The sequence below is a fragment of the Physeter macrocephalus genome, chromosome 7 (assembly GCF_002837175.3).
Source record: "Physeter macrocephalus isolate SW-GA chromosome 7, ASM283717v5, whole genome shotgun sequence".
NCBI classification, from domain to species: Eukaryota; Metazoa; Chordata; class Mammalia; order Artiodactyla; family Physeteridae; genus Physeter; species Physeter macrocephalus.
In genome coordinates this window covers 122,413,326-122,431,566 of record NC_041220.1, presented here as the reverse complement: position 1 = coordinate 122,431,566, position 18,241 = coordinate 122,413,326, and the positions used below count along the sequence as shown (strand labels likewise).

The 18,241-nt window shown below is 36.1% G+C and overlaps 1 protein-coding gene and 1 long non-coding RNA gene across 3 annotated transcripts in view; one reads left to right on the top strand and one right to left on the bottom strand.

The window, feature by feature from the left end:
- The window catches only part of LOC114486613 (uncharacterized), a 188,149-nt gene that overhangs the window by 114,008 nt on the left and 55,900 nt on the right, over positions 1–18,241 (top strand). Inside the window, exon 3 of one of the 2 annotated variants that reach the window (XR_003680645.2) lies at positions 7,241–7,309. The exons of the other annotated variant lie outside the window; for it this stretch is intronic. This is a non-coding gene — a long non-coding RNA (uncharacterized lncRNA). The remainder of the gene's footprint in view (positions 1–7,240; positions 7,310–18,241) is intronic. 2 annotated transcript variants of the gene reach the window in all.
- The window catches only part of LOC102984784 (N-deacetylase and N-sulfotransferase 3), a 150,671-nt gene that overhangs the window by 84,149 nt on the left and 48,281 nt on the right, over positions 1–18,241 (bottom strand). The window contains exons 2-3 of the mRNA XM_007114685.3: positions 15,480–15,567; positions 7,564–7,718 (exon numbers count right to left, since the gene is read on the bottom strand). Coding sequence (XP_007114747.1) covers positions 7,564–7,718; positions 15,480–15,567 — 243 coding nt within the window. The remainder of the gene's footprint in view (positions 1–7,563; positions 7,719–15,479; positions 15,568–18,241) is intronic.

The following is an 18,241-nucleotide window of genomic DNA, read 5'->3' as shown; positions in this document are numbered from 1 at the left end:
TGACAGATTTTCTTCTAGTCCTCCCTAATAATTATGTAGTTTATTTCAAGTTAGTTTCATTTAACAGAGCATGCTGTTTTCCTCTCTTAGAGTTCCCTTCAAAGTTTTGAATTATCGTCATAGCTTTGTTGAGTGTCTCATAACTAAACATACCTCTAAAGGGTGTGCTTTTTTAAGAATACTCAAAAGAATGATGTAAACACTTGTACTTTGCACAGGCCAGGTTGATTTTTTTGAATTGCTAAAATTTCTTCAAGTAAACACATGAAGGAGTTTGTAGAAATGTAAAAAAATGAATCTATGAAGCTTTATTTTTTTATGCTGTAGCAAAATAACTGAAAATGAAATTATCTAGAGACATAGTGGAGGAATTGAAGGGTTTAGTCTAATCCAGCTTTCTCAGAGTTTGAAGCCGTGAGTTTAACATGGACCTTTGGGGTCCTTGAGAGGTAATAAACCTATAAACAATCCAGACACAGGCTTAAATTCCCGAAGTATTTGCAAACACATTTAATCTTTCTGAAAATATATAAAAGGTTGATTAGACTAGGAGTCTTGAAGTCTGCATGGTATTAATTTTAACTGAAGTAATATTATTGACAGAATAGAGAAGTTGCTATTGATCTTTGTTTGTTATAACTATTGCATACCCTCTGGTATTTATAATAGCCGTCAGGACAGTGATGTTGCACCATACTTATGTGATGGTTGCACAAACACAGGAAATTACATGAATCATATAAACAGCGACTGAAAAGAAAAACATTGTAAAAGCCAGATTTTAATGTTCTGAATTTGCTTAAAAAATATAACTCTTCAGGAAGTAATAACATTCTGGTTGTGAGGTTTTTGTAACAGCAATCAATAGCAGTATCAGTGGCATGGCAACTTTCAATTACCCAAACCATGTTGGTTATGGGGGCTTTGGAACTTGACAGACCTGGGATCAAATCCTTTCTCCAGCTTTCACTGGCAGTGTGATTTTAAGAAAGTTACATAAGCTCTCTGAGCCTCACTTTTTGCATTTTAAATATGGGAATAACTAGGCTCACAGGTGGCTGTGAGGATTAATTGAGGATAGGTAGGTGGAAAGCACTAAGCACAATGTCTGGAGTTCTCTTCCTACATTTCCTCTGGAGAGTCAAGAATCTTTCTCACTGAAGTACAAGGTTCTGTTTCATGTAGGGAAAACAGAATAATAGAATTTCAAGTTTCACAGTTTTCCCTGATCTGAGCATAAATTAAAGGAAAAGAATGTGGAATTAGGGAGACTAGTTTGGATGCTGCTGCAATGATCCAGATGTGGGATAAAAAATTTGGAAGTGGAGTGGGGATGGAAAGTTTTGAAATGGAGTAGGATATGGTACAAAAGGAAGAATTCACAGAAACTACTGAATGATTGGGAACCTGGAGTGGGAGACACGAAAAAGCCAAAGCAGACACAAAGTTAGCTGTTGTGAGGATTTTACTTTCATTGATTGATTAATCATACTCAGGGGTAACATTCAAAATATTTACCAGCCAGCATGCCATCCACTGATCAATCAGACCTGTTGCCAGCTGTAGAGCTGGAGCTGGATGTTGGAGCCATGAGCCAGGCCCCTTCAGTTGGGAGGTTTGCGACATGCACCAGGAGGGTCTGAGGTGGTACTGGGGGTATTGACGCGTTTCAATATTGTAATAAGTGGCATGGCCATACCAGTACTTTTAAGTTTAATATTAACACTGATAATATATCCCTTAGTCTTCTCTTCTATTTCTTGCCCTCTCCAAGTTCCTTCAGACATTCTTTTTGTGAGTGAAGTAAATTATATACTTCACCATATTGGTCATCCTGCTCTGAATAATGGCTAGTGTCTTTCTTAACTGTGCTGTTTGCATTAGTCCAGAAGTGGTCTACCAGCTCAGACTAGACTTTGTGCATCCTGAGTTGAGCTCTATTTCTATTAGGACCATTAGAATTATACTTTGTTTTCAATATCAATAAAATGAAAATCTAATGTCCCTTTTTTATAAAGTGCTTCTCTGAAGTAAAAATGATAACGTTCATTCATTCTCTAGCTGGCAAGCAAACTAATTAAAAGATTATTATGTATTCCTTAAGCCAGCAAGTCTTTCAATATATTTTAAATTATATTTGATACTATAATCTTTATTTCCATTTTAGAAAAGTTAATGTGCTCACTAACCTAAAGAGTTGCATAATTGACACTAGACATTTCAGCTAATGTAAATTAGTGGGTTCTGCTGAACTTGGAAAAGAGGGGGGGAAAGGACACTGTTTGAAAGAATAATGATAATACAATCAAAAGGTACAATCCTGGGCAAGATTTTATGTTTTCAGGATCGGGAACATTGTTTCACTACTACCAGTTTTAATGGTATTGTCTGTAAACAGTGCTAAGTATAATTGATATTGGCAATGAGTTCTATGATAAAATTTCTACTAATTATTTTATCTCTAAAAATTAAACTTCCATAATTCACTAAAATGTAAATCCAATTCTCCAACTGAGAGTATATATACTGATGATATTTTTTGAGGTTTAAATGCAATAAGTTATTTTATTTTTCCAATGGAATTTTAAAAACTGTGTAATAGATATTTCTACTGTGTTGTAGGTCAATAATTAACGTTACAATTAATTTTTGCCTCAAAAATGGTACCTTTCAAAAAAAATCCCCTGTTGAAATTTCATTTTAATAAGTGAATTAGCCCATATTTGATAACTAAAAATATTCTTCTAATCAACCTCTAAAGCTGTATTTCCTGATGGCTGTAATCATCAAATGCAAGTTTGCTTAAAGGATTTGCTCGACCTTCCACAGTAAGCAGTTAGAGCTTTCAAAGTAAATTAAAACAGACATTAAATTCCCTTGTGAGACAGAAGTGTCCACATTGTGCAACAGGATTAATAGGTCAGATGTGTTTGCTAAAACTCAATGAAAATAGCAGGTGTTTGGCTGTAGATGGTGATAGAGAAGGCCCAACCAAAGAGCCTTACATCATAGTCTCAGATTCTCTGAGCTGGAAAAGTATTTAAGTGTCCTCTAAATCACTCGTGTGAATATTACATTTTATCCCTGGCCTCTAGTCTTGTTTGAACACCCAGTTGCTTCTTTGTACGTCTTTCAGTTCCTTCATTGGGAAACACGCATGCTCATCTTTAAATTTAGAGCTTCCAAACCGGTGGAAAAAAGCAGAACGTGACCCAATTTAGAAATGCAATATCAGCACAATACTGCTGGTTCTTAGATCTAGTGAGATGAGAGCTGAGGCAGAATTCCTCCAAAATAGTTTCTTTGAATAAGAGTAGACTCTATATCCATACATGATAAATGATAGTCATGTGGAAAGTTCCTCAGATTCAGTTGTTTGTCTCCCTTCCCAACATTGTAGAATCTCTGCCTACTGTAGGGAACCTTTGGGAACCTAAGGGAAAAGTTGCCCTATTAGTTCCACCTCTAGCGCTCAATTCCTCTTAATGTTAGCAGAATTACCAGATACTCCCTTGGATTACCAGGCAAAAGAGAAATCTAGACTTACATGTGTGAATTGGTTTGGGAGGCTAGTGAGGAAACTTGGAGATCACAATTTATGCAGTTTTAGAAAACCAGGATTTCTCGGGTTTTCTGTTTGTTTGTTTCGGCTGCGCCACGTGCCCTGTGGGATCTTAATTCCCCCGACTAGGGATCAAACCCGCACCCCCTGCAGTGGAAGCACGGAGTCTTAACCACTGGACCGCCAGGGAAGTCCCCAGGATTTCTGGTTTTAAATTCTACCACTAGTGAGCTTTATCATCATGAGTGTGTCACTGTATTTCTCTGACTTTTCAGTTTTCTTCTCTATAGTGTGAGAATAAATATACTTACAATTCAGGGTTGCTGTAAGAATTAAAGGAAATAATACAGAATATATAAAAAAAGAAAATAAAACACTTGAACTTTTCTTATTACATCTTTAAATTTAGCAGCAAAGCAGCTTTGTAACCCTAATGCCTTAGTGGAAAGTAAAAGAATTAACACGCATTAGAATATGTGTCGAATTCACATGAACCAGATCTTTCCAATAACAAAGTAAGCTTTTAAACTTGAAGATTTTTGTCCCTTTTACCTGTCACTCTAAACACCTCAGGAGCCTAGGTAAAAACTGAAGATGGCAGTTTTATGATACTGAATATAATGATAATAAAAACAACAGCTGTTATCTACTGAATGTGTGTTATGTACTAATTACTGTTCCCAAATGCTTCTGTTCTCTTTCACGTTGTTATGGCTGGGGAGGGACTGACACTGGATTCAATCTCTTTTCATGTGTGTCCTCTCCTGACAAAAAAGCAGACCAGTTCTGTATTTGATTAAACTTTTATGAATGTCCCCTACTGCCTCAAGGACCATAATTTGGGTTGTCAACCTGAAGCTAGGAATGACATTTTTAAGAAATATCCTCTGCTTGGCACTTGAGGTTAAGAATGACTAAATTTCAATTTTGAATTATTCTTTCAATTCATGATGCTCTGTAGTTGAGAATTCCAAAAAATGTATAACTCCTGTGCATCGGTTCTTACTGTATGTACTTTCAAGTATTTACATTTGTTAGGTATAACCATAATATTGGCATGCATTGATTCATTCATCCAAGTCATAATAGAATACCATTATTTTAGATAATGTTCTATTTTCAGGAGAATATAACAGTGAATGTCATGTCTTTCATCAAATCTGCCTTGATAAACTGTTTTTTTGAAGGCTACCTAAACAACAATAACAACAAACCTAAAAATCTTCCTCCTCACTTCTCAGTTTATCTTTTGTTGGTATGTTCTTTTACTTTATGTATTCTCTTCTTTTACAAATTCCTCTCTTTCTCCACAGATTTAAAAAGAAACTACAAAGTTATTTTCTTCTCCACATCCTCTCTTGCTGATTAACGTTGCTAATATTGACAGTCTTGTAGACTTCTGAAGATCATAGAATTAATGTTTGCTGCATTGAGGGGATTTTTAGTGCTCCATATTACAAACTGTGGCAATGTTTACCCACTTTTACATGCTGTTTACTATTCCTGTTTATACTTTTGGTGAAAAAATACTGGCTCTCCGTCTCACAGGAGTTTTTGCCAATACTGTCAAAATATATACACAATATTAGCATGTAGGACACTATTCTTGCTTTCTTGACAAAATATCAATGCCTGGCAAAGGTATACTTGAAGCTGTCTATTTTGGGGAGTAGACTGAAGTTAAAAGATAAGTATGAGCTCCTGATACTACCCATAAATATTTGGTCTTCTATATCCTCATGGAAAAAGCAATATATTTTATAAATTCTAACCTTTTCTTGTACAAATCTGAGTAAGGTATCATGTGTTTCAACTAAAACATCTTGGGGCTTTAGAAGTTTATGTAGAATACATTCCATGATAAGTGGGCAAGTGGGCATCAGTACTTTCTTAAATTCTGATTAAGCCAAAAAAACTAATAGTTAACATGGCTGAGTGGCCAGCCAAGGGAGATGTAACACGTGCTCTTGTTTCCACAGAGTTAAAGCCATAATCTCTCTATGCCATTTTAGAGTATAAATATGTTAAGGGAAGGTATGTAAGGAAATAGTATATCTTCAGGGTTTTGGAGCTATAATGTTAGGAAAGGCATGTATGTGTAGGAAATCTCAAAATTGAGCAGATTATACTTCAAATCAGTCATTTCTAGTTTTGGGGTCAGGATTTCAAATCTCTAGAAAAACATTTTCTGTCTGTCAATGGAGTGGTTATATTTTAGAATTTTCCAACTCATATCCAAATTAACCAGTGTAGTGTATTTTAATTATTTTGCACCCTAGGTTTAGTCTACATTTAGTTAGAATTTACCTAGAAACATGATTTGATGGTTTTAGATTTATGAACAACATAATCTGTGAACATTGTAATGTAAGTTTTGGGGTTTGCAAATAAGAGAAATGCTGTAATAAATAAAGATATATTACACTTCACTTGCTTTTTGAGTGGTAATTTCTGCTGCCTTGATCATTTATACTACACATACTCACGGAGTACGTTTATGAGCTAGGAACTGTGGTAGACAGAATATAGTTCCTGCCCCCAAAGTACTCCCTGCCCAGGGAGGGAGAATGCTGGGTCAATAAACAATTACTTGTCTGGACTCCCTCCGCATGTTTGTGTGCCCATTAGAATAATTCATAGAAACAAAGATAAAACATCCTCCCCACCCCAAACATAAGCCTTATTGTCTTGTTAATCACTGTATACCGTCTCCGCTCATCACAAGCACATTTTATGTTTTTTTTTTTTGTTTTTTCGGTGTGCGGGCCTCTCACTGCTGTGGCCTCTCCCGTTGCGGAGCACAGGCTCCGGACGCGCAGGCTCAGCGGCCATGGCTCACGGGCCCAGCCGCTCCGCGGCACGTGGGATCTTCCCGGACCGGGGCACAAACCCGTGTCCCCTGCATCGGCAGGCGGACTCTCAACCACTGCGCCACAAGGGAAGCCCCACAAGCACATTTTACAATGTACTGTATGTATTAGATCTTTTACTGTAAATTTCCCTGTCCAGAATCAGAATCCCTATAGTATAAAACAGTGTATCCTGCTCAGTCAAGTGAATGTTCTATCCTATATTATATGTATGTGATGTCTTTGAAATAGTTTTCTTCCCAATTCTATTGCCTTTCTGAATCGACTCTTCATTACCTCATACCCACAATATGGTCTCCTACCTGGTGTTTTCCCTCAGTCTCATTTAACTACAAATTCTCCCTGATGCTTAAATCTTATTCTTATTTCAGAGTGTACCTAAACTCCTATTTGCACATTTCCCTGGGCACTCCCAATGACACTTACTTCTCTGAACTGTAGGTTTTATGTCTACACGGTCTGGTACTAGGTCCTGGAATATCTCATTTTATTGGAGACTTAAAAAAAAAATTGAACTGTAGTTGATTTACAATGTTGTGTTAGTTTCTGGTGTACAGCAAAGTGATTCAATTATATATACACATATTATTTTTCATATTCTTTTCCGTTATGGTTAATTACAGGATATTGAATCTAGTTCCCTGTGTTATACAGTAAAACTTTGTTGTTTATCTATTTTATATATAGTGGTTTGTATCTGCTAATCCCAAACTCCTACTTTATCCCTCCCCCATCCCCTTTGGTAACCATAAGTTTGCTTTCTATGTGGAGACTTGTTTTATGTGTATATTTTTCTTTTGCATTGCAGCAGGAAGCTCCTTCTGGATGGGAACCATCTTTTATGAGCTCTGACCCTAATGTCATGTAACTGAGGCCTGTGAGTGTCTTGCGAAGTTCCTTTTAAAGCAGACCCCTCAAAGCATTAAGCATAGTGATAAGCACCCAATACAAAGTCAAAAGTCACATACTGAAAGGATGCACTACCAAATTGTTCTAATGATCACATAGAAAAGCCTGCTTAAAAAGTGCCAATATGCCAAAAACCTCTAAGACATTCTCAGTATAAAAAGCTGGTCATTTCTGTAGTCAGTGCACATTAATTCAATGTAGTGTTCAAAGTGAGTTACTTACTAAGGCAAATTTTTTGTTAAGAATCATCTGCTCCACCAAAGATGACTCATTGTGGAAGAGATGGGGCTGCATGTGGCTCCACATATGTGGAAACCACCAGAACTCATCCACAGACCCCAAAAGATGGTCATCACCTTCATCTTCCTCTTCAGTTCCTTGGGAGGGGGGAGAGGAGAGAGATTATTCAATTAATTTTAGTTATACTGATTGCCTGTTTATCTGTATATCTATCTGTCCATCCATCCATCCATCCATCCATCCATCCGTCCATCTAATTATGTAATCGTATATATATATTTAGAAGGTACCATTTATACTATATTAGTTACATATAAGACTTGGAACATGAAATGTAACAAAGGAAAATATGTTACTTGGGGAACAACCAGAGACTGTGATACAACTCTTTTTTTTTTTTTTTTTTTTTTTTTTTTTGTGGTACGCGGGCCTCTCACTGTTGTGGCCTCTCCCGTTGCAGAGCACAGGCTCCGGACGCACAGGCTCAGTGGCCATGGCTCACGGGCCCAGCCACTTCACGGCATGTGGGATCTTCCCGGACCGGGGCACGAACCCGTGTCCCCTGCATCGGCAGGCGGATTCTCAACCACTGTGCCACCAGGGAAGCCCACAACTCTTTTTAAAGTTTTAAACCATGAGACATGGATATAAAATCAGTGCAAGATGGAAGTACACAATCATTCCAAAGGACTTTAGAACTTCTAACTTTTAGGATATTTATATAATTTGCAGTTTGGAGAGAATGGGGGATAAGTTGGGAATGTAGTCAAGGGAATATGAGTGAGGAAATGTGCAGCAGAGCTCTAATGGTTGATCATTAGACATGGGTTGTGACACAACAGTTGCAACAAAATAATTCCATAATTTATTTGGGTTACTCCTTAAGTCTGAGAAGAAGGTGCTCAGTATATATTTAGTGAAAACTAAGGCATAAAAAGGAGAAAAAAGGGAAATGTAGGAATTATTATTGAGAAAATGAGAGAAAACTGAAGGAAAGAGAAAGCAAAGACAGTGATAGAAAGAAGGTGAGAAGTGGTGAAGTCATTGTAAAACAATCCAAGTACCACCATGCTCCTTGGTGCTACTTATGTTCCTCATGTTTGGTCTTTCTCTCAAGTTCTTGGAAGCAAACTTTCCATCAAGAGACCTCCATTTCCTTGAGAGTCAGCTTTTTTGTTGTTCCTCTGATTTTTCATATTTGAGCTTGTTTAAATTCCTCCATTTTCCATGACCTGCAGTTTAGTTGAGTGTGGGAAATTACACAGTTCTCTAACTTATGTGAGGGGGTAGGAGTCTCTTTTTATTTCCCCAGGCAGAGTTTCTTTACTAAAGCATGAAATGAGAGCAGTGTAAGGTGCCTGTCCTGGCATATCATAAAACGATATTAATCATCACAAAATTATGCAGCCACACTTTAATTTCAGCCACAACACTGAATCCAGTAAGGTCCTAGAACAGTGGTTTCTTCAAATGATGTCCCTTTGTGGAGAAAAAAACCTCCTCTCATATTTTCAATAGCAGTTCTGATGTGACTGGTTCTAATAGGGCCCTAGGGGCTAAAGATGGAGGATGGACTGCTTCCCTGGCTCAGCCAGCTGAGCCTGGTGCTTGTTACCACTCTTCTTTCATTTAATTTTCCAAGAGAAGGAAGGCAGAGCCTATTGGTAGGAAAAGAATCAGATCCGATGATTTACTGTGCAGTGAAGGAGACCAAAGATAAAGATGTAGTATGAGGCTGTATGGTTGCTCCACTGTATGCAGGAAGAACAGAATTAGTGATATAGACTGAGTGGAATAAAATAATCTTTCAACAAGGAAAGTCTTCAATTTCACTTTCATATACTTGAGTATCAATACTCTGCTGATATGAAGGAACTTTTTCTCTCTCTGTAAAGGGCATCTTTAACTTGAATCTGGGCTTCCCTGGTGGCGCAGTGGTTGAGAGTCCGCCTGCCGATGCAGGGGACGCGGGTTCGCGCCCCGGTCTGGGAGGATCCCACATGCCGCGGAGCGGCTGGGCCCGTGAGCCATGGCCGCTGAGCCTGCGCGTCCGGAGCCTGTGCTCCGCAACAGGAGAGGCCACAACAGTGAGAGGCCCGCATACCAAAAAAAAAAAACCTTGAATCTGTTTTATTTCCCTTATTTTTTCCTCTTCATCATACACTCATGTTACCACAGTATAGTTGAACAAGTATAGCCTTTGGAGTCAGAAGTTTTTAGTTTATTTGTAGTTTCCAACACATTTGAGTTGTGTGACTGTGGGCAAGTCACATAACCCCTTTAATGTTGGTATTCATGTAGGCAACACATGGATAGCAATACCTATTTTATTCTATTTGGGAGGAAGTGTCTACACAGTCCCGGCACATACTGAGTAATCTAAAATGCCCATGTCTTTCCCTCCTGTATTTCTTGCTCCTGTTCTTCTACATGTCTCTGTGAGTTTTTTTTTTTTTTCCACTATAATACTGCATGGGGGGGCCACTGACATGAGTGTTATGTGGCAGAGGGGACATTGTATTTAAGAATGTAAGAACTGATCAAGCCATTATATTAACTGACTGGCCTGATAAACGAGTCACGCGCATCGAGCATTCTTGGGGCTTCTGAGTGATTATCTTACAGCTCTGAGAAGCCATCTAGAGAGGAATGCAAAGGAATAGGAAAATGGAGGTCGGGGCTTAGAATATCTGATGACCCCAATCATGGCGAAGTCTTGCGTCCTGCTACCTTTTAGGAGATAAATAAGGCGGCCCTGGTAAAGAAATATTAGCTATGTGCGACTGCTGATGCTTAAATACATGTTGGGTTTTTTGTTGTTGTTGTTTTGTTTTTACATAAGGATGATGTCATTTGGTTTCCCTGCAATTAAACATCTCTACTTACATACTCTCCTCTTGTTTAACATTTTGTATGTCCTCAGGACACCATATTAGTTAAGATTACAGTCAGTTACCTGTTGCAGTTTTACTTTCCCATACTGAAAATAGGCAGATGTCTCTTGGGGTTTCCCAGCAGTCAGTTCATTTCTGATTTCCACCTCCCCTGGGAAAAGTGAGCTGAGAGTTCCTAGTTTATGAAGAGTCACCCTTCCTACTACTTTCAATCTCTATTCCCCGTCTCCTGTAACTCCTATCTTTCCCTGCATCCTTCTTCTTATCTCTTTATTCATTTTTCTACTTGGCCTTTACCCAAAGTTTATTTATGAGGACAGCACAACAGATTTCAGAATTCTTTGGAAAGATTGCTCAGGTATTTGGTGTCCTTTCCTGAATATCATGGTGAAATCTGCTATTAAAATATTCATACATATTAATCATGCAAGAGTCAGACAAACAATGTCTGCCCTCTGACAGACATGTAAAATCATAGTAGGCATAATGGTATGCCTTTCCTTTTTTCTTTATAACTCTCTCTTATCTGATTTCCTTTAATCCTACTTTGGGGATGTTTTACATCAGAATTAATTATATGGAGAACAAGTGTCTGTTGCCTAACACTTTAACATCATGATAAAGAACAGCTGCAACATAGTTATTCATGGTTGGATTGTGCTGGCCTCTTGCCACTCCTTTATTCCTCCACTTTACACACTTTTGTCAGAACTGGAGAGAGAAGAACTAGAAGTCAAATTCCTCAATTTTAAGTGTCATTTCTTAAGTTGTTACAAAACTACACTGAAATTTTATAGTTAATGCAAATTATTATTATATTATTTATCTATTTAAATAACTTATGTCTCTGCAGTATTTTATCTGTAGTATTTCCTATTCTGATATTATGTTAAAAACCATCATTGACTGAGACTGTCTTAACTGTTTTTCAAGTATAGTCTCATTTAATTCTCACTACAACCCTATGCGCTAGGGGCTACTGCTAACGCCATTTTACAGATAAGGAAATTGATATTTGGAGAGGCAAAGTAATTTGTCACGAGTCACTGGGAATACTGGGATAGAACCTGAATTCAGAACCTGAATTCTAACCCAGATTACACAACTCAAAATTCAGGACCCTTAACCATCATTCACTGACCAAATGTGGAGTTTAGAAATAAGATTAGCATTTACTAATTCTCGTAACATTGCTCTTCACATTGTTAATTAATTCTGTGATAGAATTTACAAATACTGTTGGTTCTCAGTGATTTGGGAAAATATATAAACCTAAAGAACCTATAGATAAGGGGAAGGAACCTTTTGCCATTCAGCTTCCTTAATCAAGGATTGCCAATTAAATGGTAAAAACCCATTTTTTTTTTTTCTAATACATAAGACTTGGTCTCTGACTGACCTTAAGTTAAGAGTATTTTTTGACACTTAAGTAGCTATATGACCTTGGGCCCCTCTGAGTTTCTATGTTATTATCTAGAAAACAAGGTAACACATTCTTTAACTCGTAGGATTCAATGAAAAGGTACATGAAAAGTGCTTAGCTAAGTACCTAGAATATGGTGCTTCTCACTAAAAGGGAACTATAATTTTTATTCTTTCATCTCTCTATTTCTCACAAAATGCACAAATCTTTTTTTTTTTTTTTTTTTTTTTTCGGTACGCGGGCCTCTCACTGTTGTGGCCTCTCCCGTTGCGGAGCACAGGCTCCGGACGCGCAGGCTCAGCGGCCGTGGCTCACGGGCCCAGCCGCTCCGCGGCACGTGGGATCTTCCCGGACCGGGGCACGAACCCGTGTCCCCTGCGTCGGCAGGCGGACTCTCAACCACTGCGCCACCAGGGAAGCCCAAATGCACAAATCTTTCAAAAAGTAAAGTACATCAAACAAGATGAAACCCTGTCCTGAAATGAAGTCTTACCAGTATGACAGTGGTGTTTTTCTCCTTCCCTTAAAGACTGAATAAAATAGAATTTTTAATAGAAAAAGGAGTTACTCATTTAGAAAGGAAGGCCGTGTAATTCAGTTAAACTTTACAATATTTAATTTTTGAAGGATTCAGAGTATTAAATTTTATATCTGTTCCCATTGAAAACTGATTTTACTGTTTTTAGACAAGCCTAGCTAAGTTTTTGTGGAAGTTTGCAGGTCTTATACAGACAACAAAACTCTTTCAAGCCTTCTCCTTAGATTCCTCCTGTGTTCTACTGTCCCTGGCTTAGACAGAGGATATACCTACTGTGAGCTGTGGGAAGTACCCAAGTAAGGAAAGAGGACAACTCTTTCAGAAACAAGAATGAAGGAGAGCCACTGGCTACAGTCATTCTTTAGCATTCATCACTGGGCAAAAAATTGAGTTGCCAGGAGTGCTTTATTATATTTCTATTATGTTTGGGAAAAAGTTTTAATTATTCTTAATATTTAGAGTGATTTTCTTTCATAACACAACATGGTCAAATTTTATTCTCTGACCTTGTTCCATATAAATACTAATAGTTAAAATAAAGGTAATTTTATTTTCATTCAATCATTTATTCATTAATTCATTTTTTTGTCAACAGGCACTGTCCTACTTGCTGGTGTTACAGCAGTAAAGCCTTTGTAGAGTGTTCATTTTAGTGAGGGAAAAAAGACAACAGATAATTTAAAAATAAAGTACATTCAACATCCATTCATGATAAAACATTTAGAAATCTAGGAGTAGAAGGGAGCTTTCTTAAGCTAATAAAGACTTTCTATAAAACTGTCCATTGAAAGAATTCCCCTCAAGAACAGGAAGAAAACTACTGAAGGATTTCCCCTGAGGTCAAGAACAAGATATGAGTGTTACTATCACCATCTTTAATGTTTATGGGAGATCCAACCTAGTGCAATAGGCAAGGAAAAGAAAAAAATTCATAAAGCTTAGAAAGGAAGAAATAAAATTTTTACTATTCAAAAATTATATGATTGAATAGGTAGAAAATCCAAAAGAATCTATAAACTATAAAATTAATAAGTGAATGTAGCAAGGTTGCTAAATACAAGATCAGTACACAAAATAAATTATATTATTATTATTATACTATCAACAGAGAAATGGAAAACTTTAAAAAAAGACACCATTTACTATTGCATCAAAAAACCCCACCAAGGAATTAATATAAAAACAATAAAGTTGTATCACGTGTAGTTAAAGAGGACCTAAATTTGTTCAAGAATAGGAAGACTCAATATTTAGGATAGCAATTCTCCCAAAACTAATTAATAGATTTAATGTAATTTAAATAAAACTTTAAGGTGTTAAATTTAAATAAAATTAAAAAAAATTTAAATAAAAATTTGCAGTTCTTTGTGGATATTGGTAAGCTGATTTTAAAATTTACATAAAAATGCAAAGGGCCAAGAATTGCCAAGGCAATCTTGAAGAAGATGAACAAACTTAGAGGACTTACAATAGCAGATATTAAAATTAATTATAAAGTTAAAGTAAATAAGACACTATGATGAAACAAATGGAACCAATGGACGGGAGAGTATAGAAACAGAGTCCACATATATATGGTCATCTAATTTGTGACAATGATGATACCATGGTACAGTGAGAAAAGGATGGTCTTTTCAATACTTGGTACCAACTTGACATCTTTATGGAAAAAAAGAAGGTAACTTGGCCCTTATCTCACACATACACAAAAATCAATTCCAGATGGATCTCAAATACATACATTTTAAGTATGTAGGAACATATTTTCATGATCTTGTGGCATGCAGAGATGTCTTTAAAAAGACACCAAAAAGGAAAAAAAAAAGATAAATTGGACTACATTAAAATGTTTGTTCATCAAAAAATACCAGTAGGAATGTAAAAAAGATAAACCACACATTAGGAGAAAGTATTTGCAACACAGATAACTGATAAAGGGCTCATTAAGAGTATATAACGAATTTCTACAAATCAATAAGTAAAAGCAGACAACTCAATAAAAAAAAAACACTGAGGTATTTCAAAACAGAAGATATCCAAATGGTCAATAAATATATGAAAGAAGCTCAGTTTCACTACTTAGTGAAATGTGCATTTAAATCATACATAATATGATATCTCTACTGCCCACCAGAAAGGCTAAAGTTAAAAAGACAAATAATATTAAATACTGGTGAGAATGTAGAGCAACAGGAAAACTTACATACTGTTGGAAATAAAAACTGGTACAACCACTCTGAGAATCTGTTTGGCATTTTCTACTAAAGCTGATCATAAATGTACCACATAACTAGCAATTCTACTCCTGGTTGATAACCAACAGAAAAGAATACATATGTCCTCTGAAGGACAGGTACAAAAATGTTCTTAACGCAACTATGCAAAAAAAAGCCAAAGACTGGAAACAACCCAACCATCCACATTGGAGAAATGGAATAAAGAAGTTCTGGTAAATTCAAAAAATGGAATACTACAGAACAATGATGATGAAAGAATTACAATTGTACACAATGATGTCTGCAAAACCAAAATAATGTTGAACAAAACAAGCTGTATATAGAAGAGTCCATACTATATGATTCCTTTTATACACATCTCAAAGCCAGGCAAACTAATTTATGATATTAGAAGTTAGGATAGTGGTTTTCTTTGAGGGAAACTAGTGACTAAGGCAGCACAAGGGAGGGGGTGTGTGAGATTCTGGAAGTATCTCTTTCTTGATCTGCATGCTGGTTATGGAGCTCTGTACACTTTGTGAAAATTCATTGAGCACTATACTTATTACTTATGCAGTTTTATATATGTAAATTATAGTTCAATAGAAAAAAAGCCCATTAAATAATAATATGGTGAATAAACTTTCCAACTATTAACATTTTGTAAATGTGAAAAAATAATAGGTTAAATGAAATAGAAAAATATGAAGAAAATAAAGTAGGGGAGAGACACAGGGAATACAGGAAGGTGTGAAGAAGGGGGTCATAATTTTAAAAAGAGTGATCAGAGAGGCTTTAATGAGAATAGTTAATCTCTTTTTTCTTACCTGTATGGTAAAATTTCCCTGAAAATCCCAGGTTGAACGTAAAATTTGTGATTTGTGCACGCAAAAGATTCTGAGTATCAAGCAGGGCCTGAAATACATAATTTAAAAAAATATATCAGGTAGAGCATGGCCTTGAGAAGATATCTTCCTTTAGCATTCAAAAGGTAAAACTACTCCTCTAGACATGAGAGAATTAAATGATAGAAAGTAGTTTCTTTACCACCTTACAACTAGCAAGAAGCTTCTGAGATTACATAAATACATACTTATATTTATCCTTTAGCTGCAATAAATCAGCAAAAAAATGTCAGCTAGAAAAAGGAAGTTAAATGAAAAGTTTATTCTTCATGTATCAAAGGAAGTAGTATCTAGTACATAAAATACATCTCTCTTTACCCCTCAGGGACATAGTTCACCAGTTGTCAAAAGAAGGACATTCTGTTTAAGTGAAATTATGCAAGAACATATATTGAAAGAAACAGATTGTTGTTTTTCAGATATATCTTTGGTCTTCAAAATACAAGACTTTTCAATCTTTAAGTCTTAGATTCCCCAAAGATAGTGATTATTCTTCAAAAATGGATATCACAGTAAAGTAAATCTATAATTTGCCCTTCAATTGAAAAACAGATAAAACCCCCTACTAATGACAGGTAAAGCTATTTTGAATCAGAGTTTTAATTGTTATATCCTATAAAGTATTTTTCATGCTACGAGTATTTAATGGACTTCTTTTCTTCTCCTTCTCCTCCTTTTCTTTCTCATTCTTAAGTTCACATTCTTGTATTCCTCTCTCCCCCTCTCCCAGACTATGGTAGTTGAGTGCCCACCTCAATGAGGCAAAAAGTAACACTAAGAGGTAGATTTGTAAAGGATCTTAGTCAACATTTCTTTTATACATGAAGAAACTAAGGAGAAATGACTTGCCCATTTTCAAAGATAAAATTAGTGGTAGATCCAAGGTTAAGGATATAGATCACCTGATTCCATATTAGGTACTCTTTTTACTCCACCACACCAAATCTTTCCCCACCCTTCCATAGTACTGCTGGATCCACAGCAAAATCTTTTCTTAATAGTGTAGCTGATATCTGGAAGCTCTGCCCCATCATGTTCACGGTCTCAATGTTTTTATGGGAATAAACAGATATACATATTATTCAGAGACCCTCTCATGATTGTATGTGTTCAACAATTATTAGTTGCCACCCCTCTATTATTGCTGCTGCTACTATTACTACTCCTAATATGGTTGTTTTTATTGTTAGTGATAGATAATACATATCATCTCTCTGAACTTTTCCCTTCATTTATTAAAGTCGAGACAATTATCTAACTCACAGAATTATGATGAGGAATATTAAAGAGATAATATATGTGGGAGTGCTTCATAAATTTTTTATAAAGTGGCATAAAATGGATAAAGAAGATGTGGTACATATATACAATGGAATACTACTCAGCCATAAAAAAGAACAAAACTGGGTCATTTGTAGAGACATGGATGGACCTAGAGTGTCATAAAGAGTGAAGTAAGTCAGAAAGAGAAAAACAAATATTGTATATTAACACATATATGTGGAATCTAGAAAAATGGTATAGATGACCTTATTTGCCAAGCAGAAATAGAGACACACGTAGAGAACAAATATATGGATACCATGGGGGAAAGGGGTAGGGTGGGAGGAACTGAGAGATTGGGATTGACACATATACACTATTGATACTATGTATAAAATAGACAGCTGATGAGAAAATACTGTATAGCACAGGGAACTCTACTTAATGCACTGTGGCGTCCTAACTGGGAGGGAAATCCAAAAGGGAGGGGATATATGTATATGTATGGCTGATTCATTTTGCTGTGCAGTAGAAGCTAACACAACATTGTAAAGCAACTATACTCCAATAAAAAAAATCAGCAATATATTATATATTAACATAATTATATGTATATAATTATATATTACTGATAATTATATCTGTAATTATCTATATCTGTCTATCTATATCTGTATATTATATATATCTCATCTACTTTTTTTTAATTGAAATATAGTTGACATACAATATTATGTTAGCTTCAGGAGTATAAAATAGTGATTTGACATTTATACTATGAAATGATCAACACCTGAAGTCTAGCAATCATCTGTCCCCACACAAAGTTGTTACAGTATTACTGACCATATTCCTTATGTGAAAATTACATCCCCATGACTTATTTTATAATCAGAAGTTTGTACTTCTTAATCTCCCTCATGTATTTCACTCATTTCCCCCACACCCCTGCCCTTTGGCAACCACCCATTTGTTCCATCTATGAGTCTGTTTACATTTTGTTTTGTTTGTTTTGTTTCTTAGACTCTATGTATAAGTGAGATCATATGGAATTTATCTTTCTCTGTCTATTTATTTCACTTTGCGTAACACCCTCTAGATCCATCCATGCTGTCCCATGGCAAGATTTCACTGTTTTTTACGGCTAATATTCTACTGTATATACATACCACTCTTCTTTATCCATTCATCCATCAATGGACCTTAGGTTGCTTCCATATCTTGGCTATTATAAATAATACTACAATGAACATAGGGGTGCATATATTTTTTATTTATTTATTTATTTATTTTTAACATCTTTATTGGAGTATAATTACTTTACAATGTTGTGTTAGTTTCTGCTGTAAAACAAAGTGAATCAGCTATACATACACATATATCCCCATATCCCCTCCCTCTTGCGTCTCCCTCCCACCCTC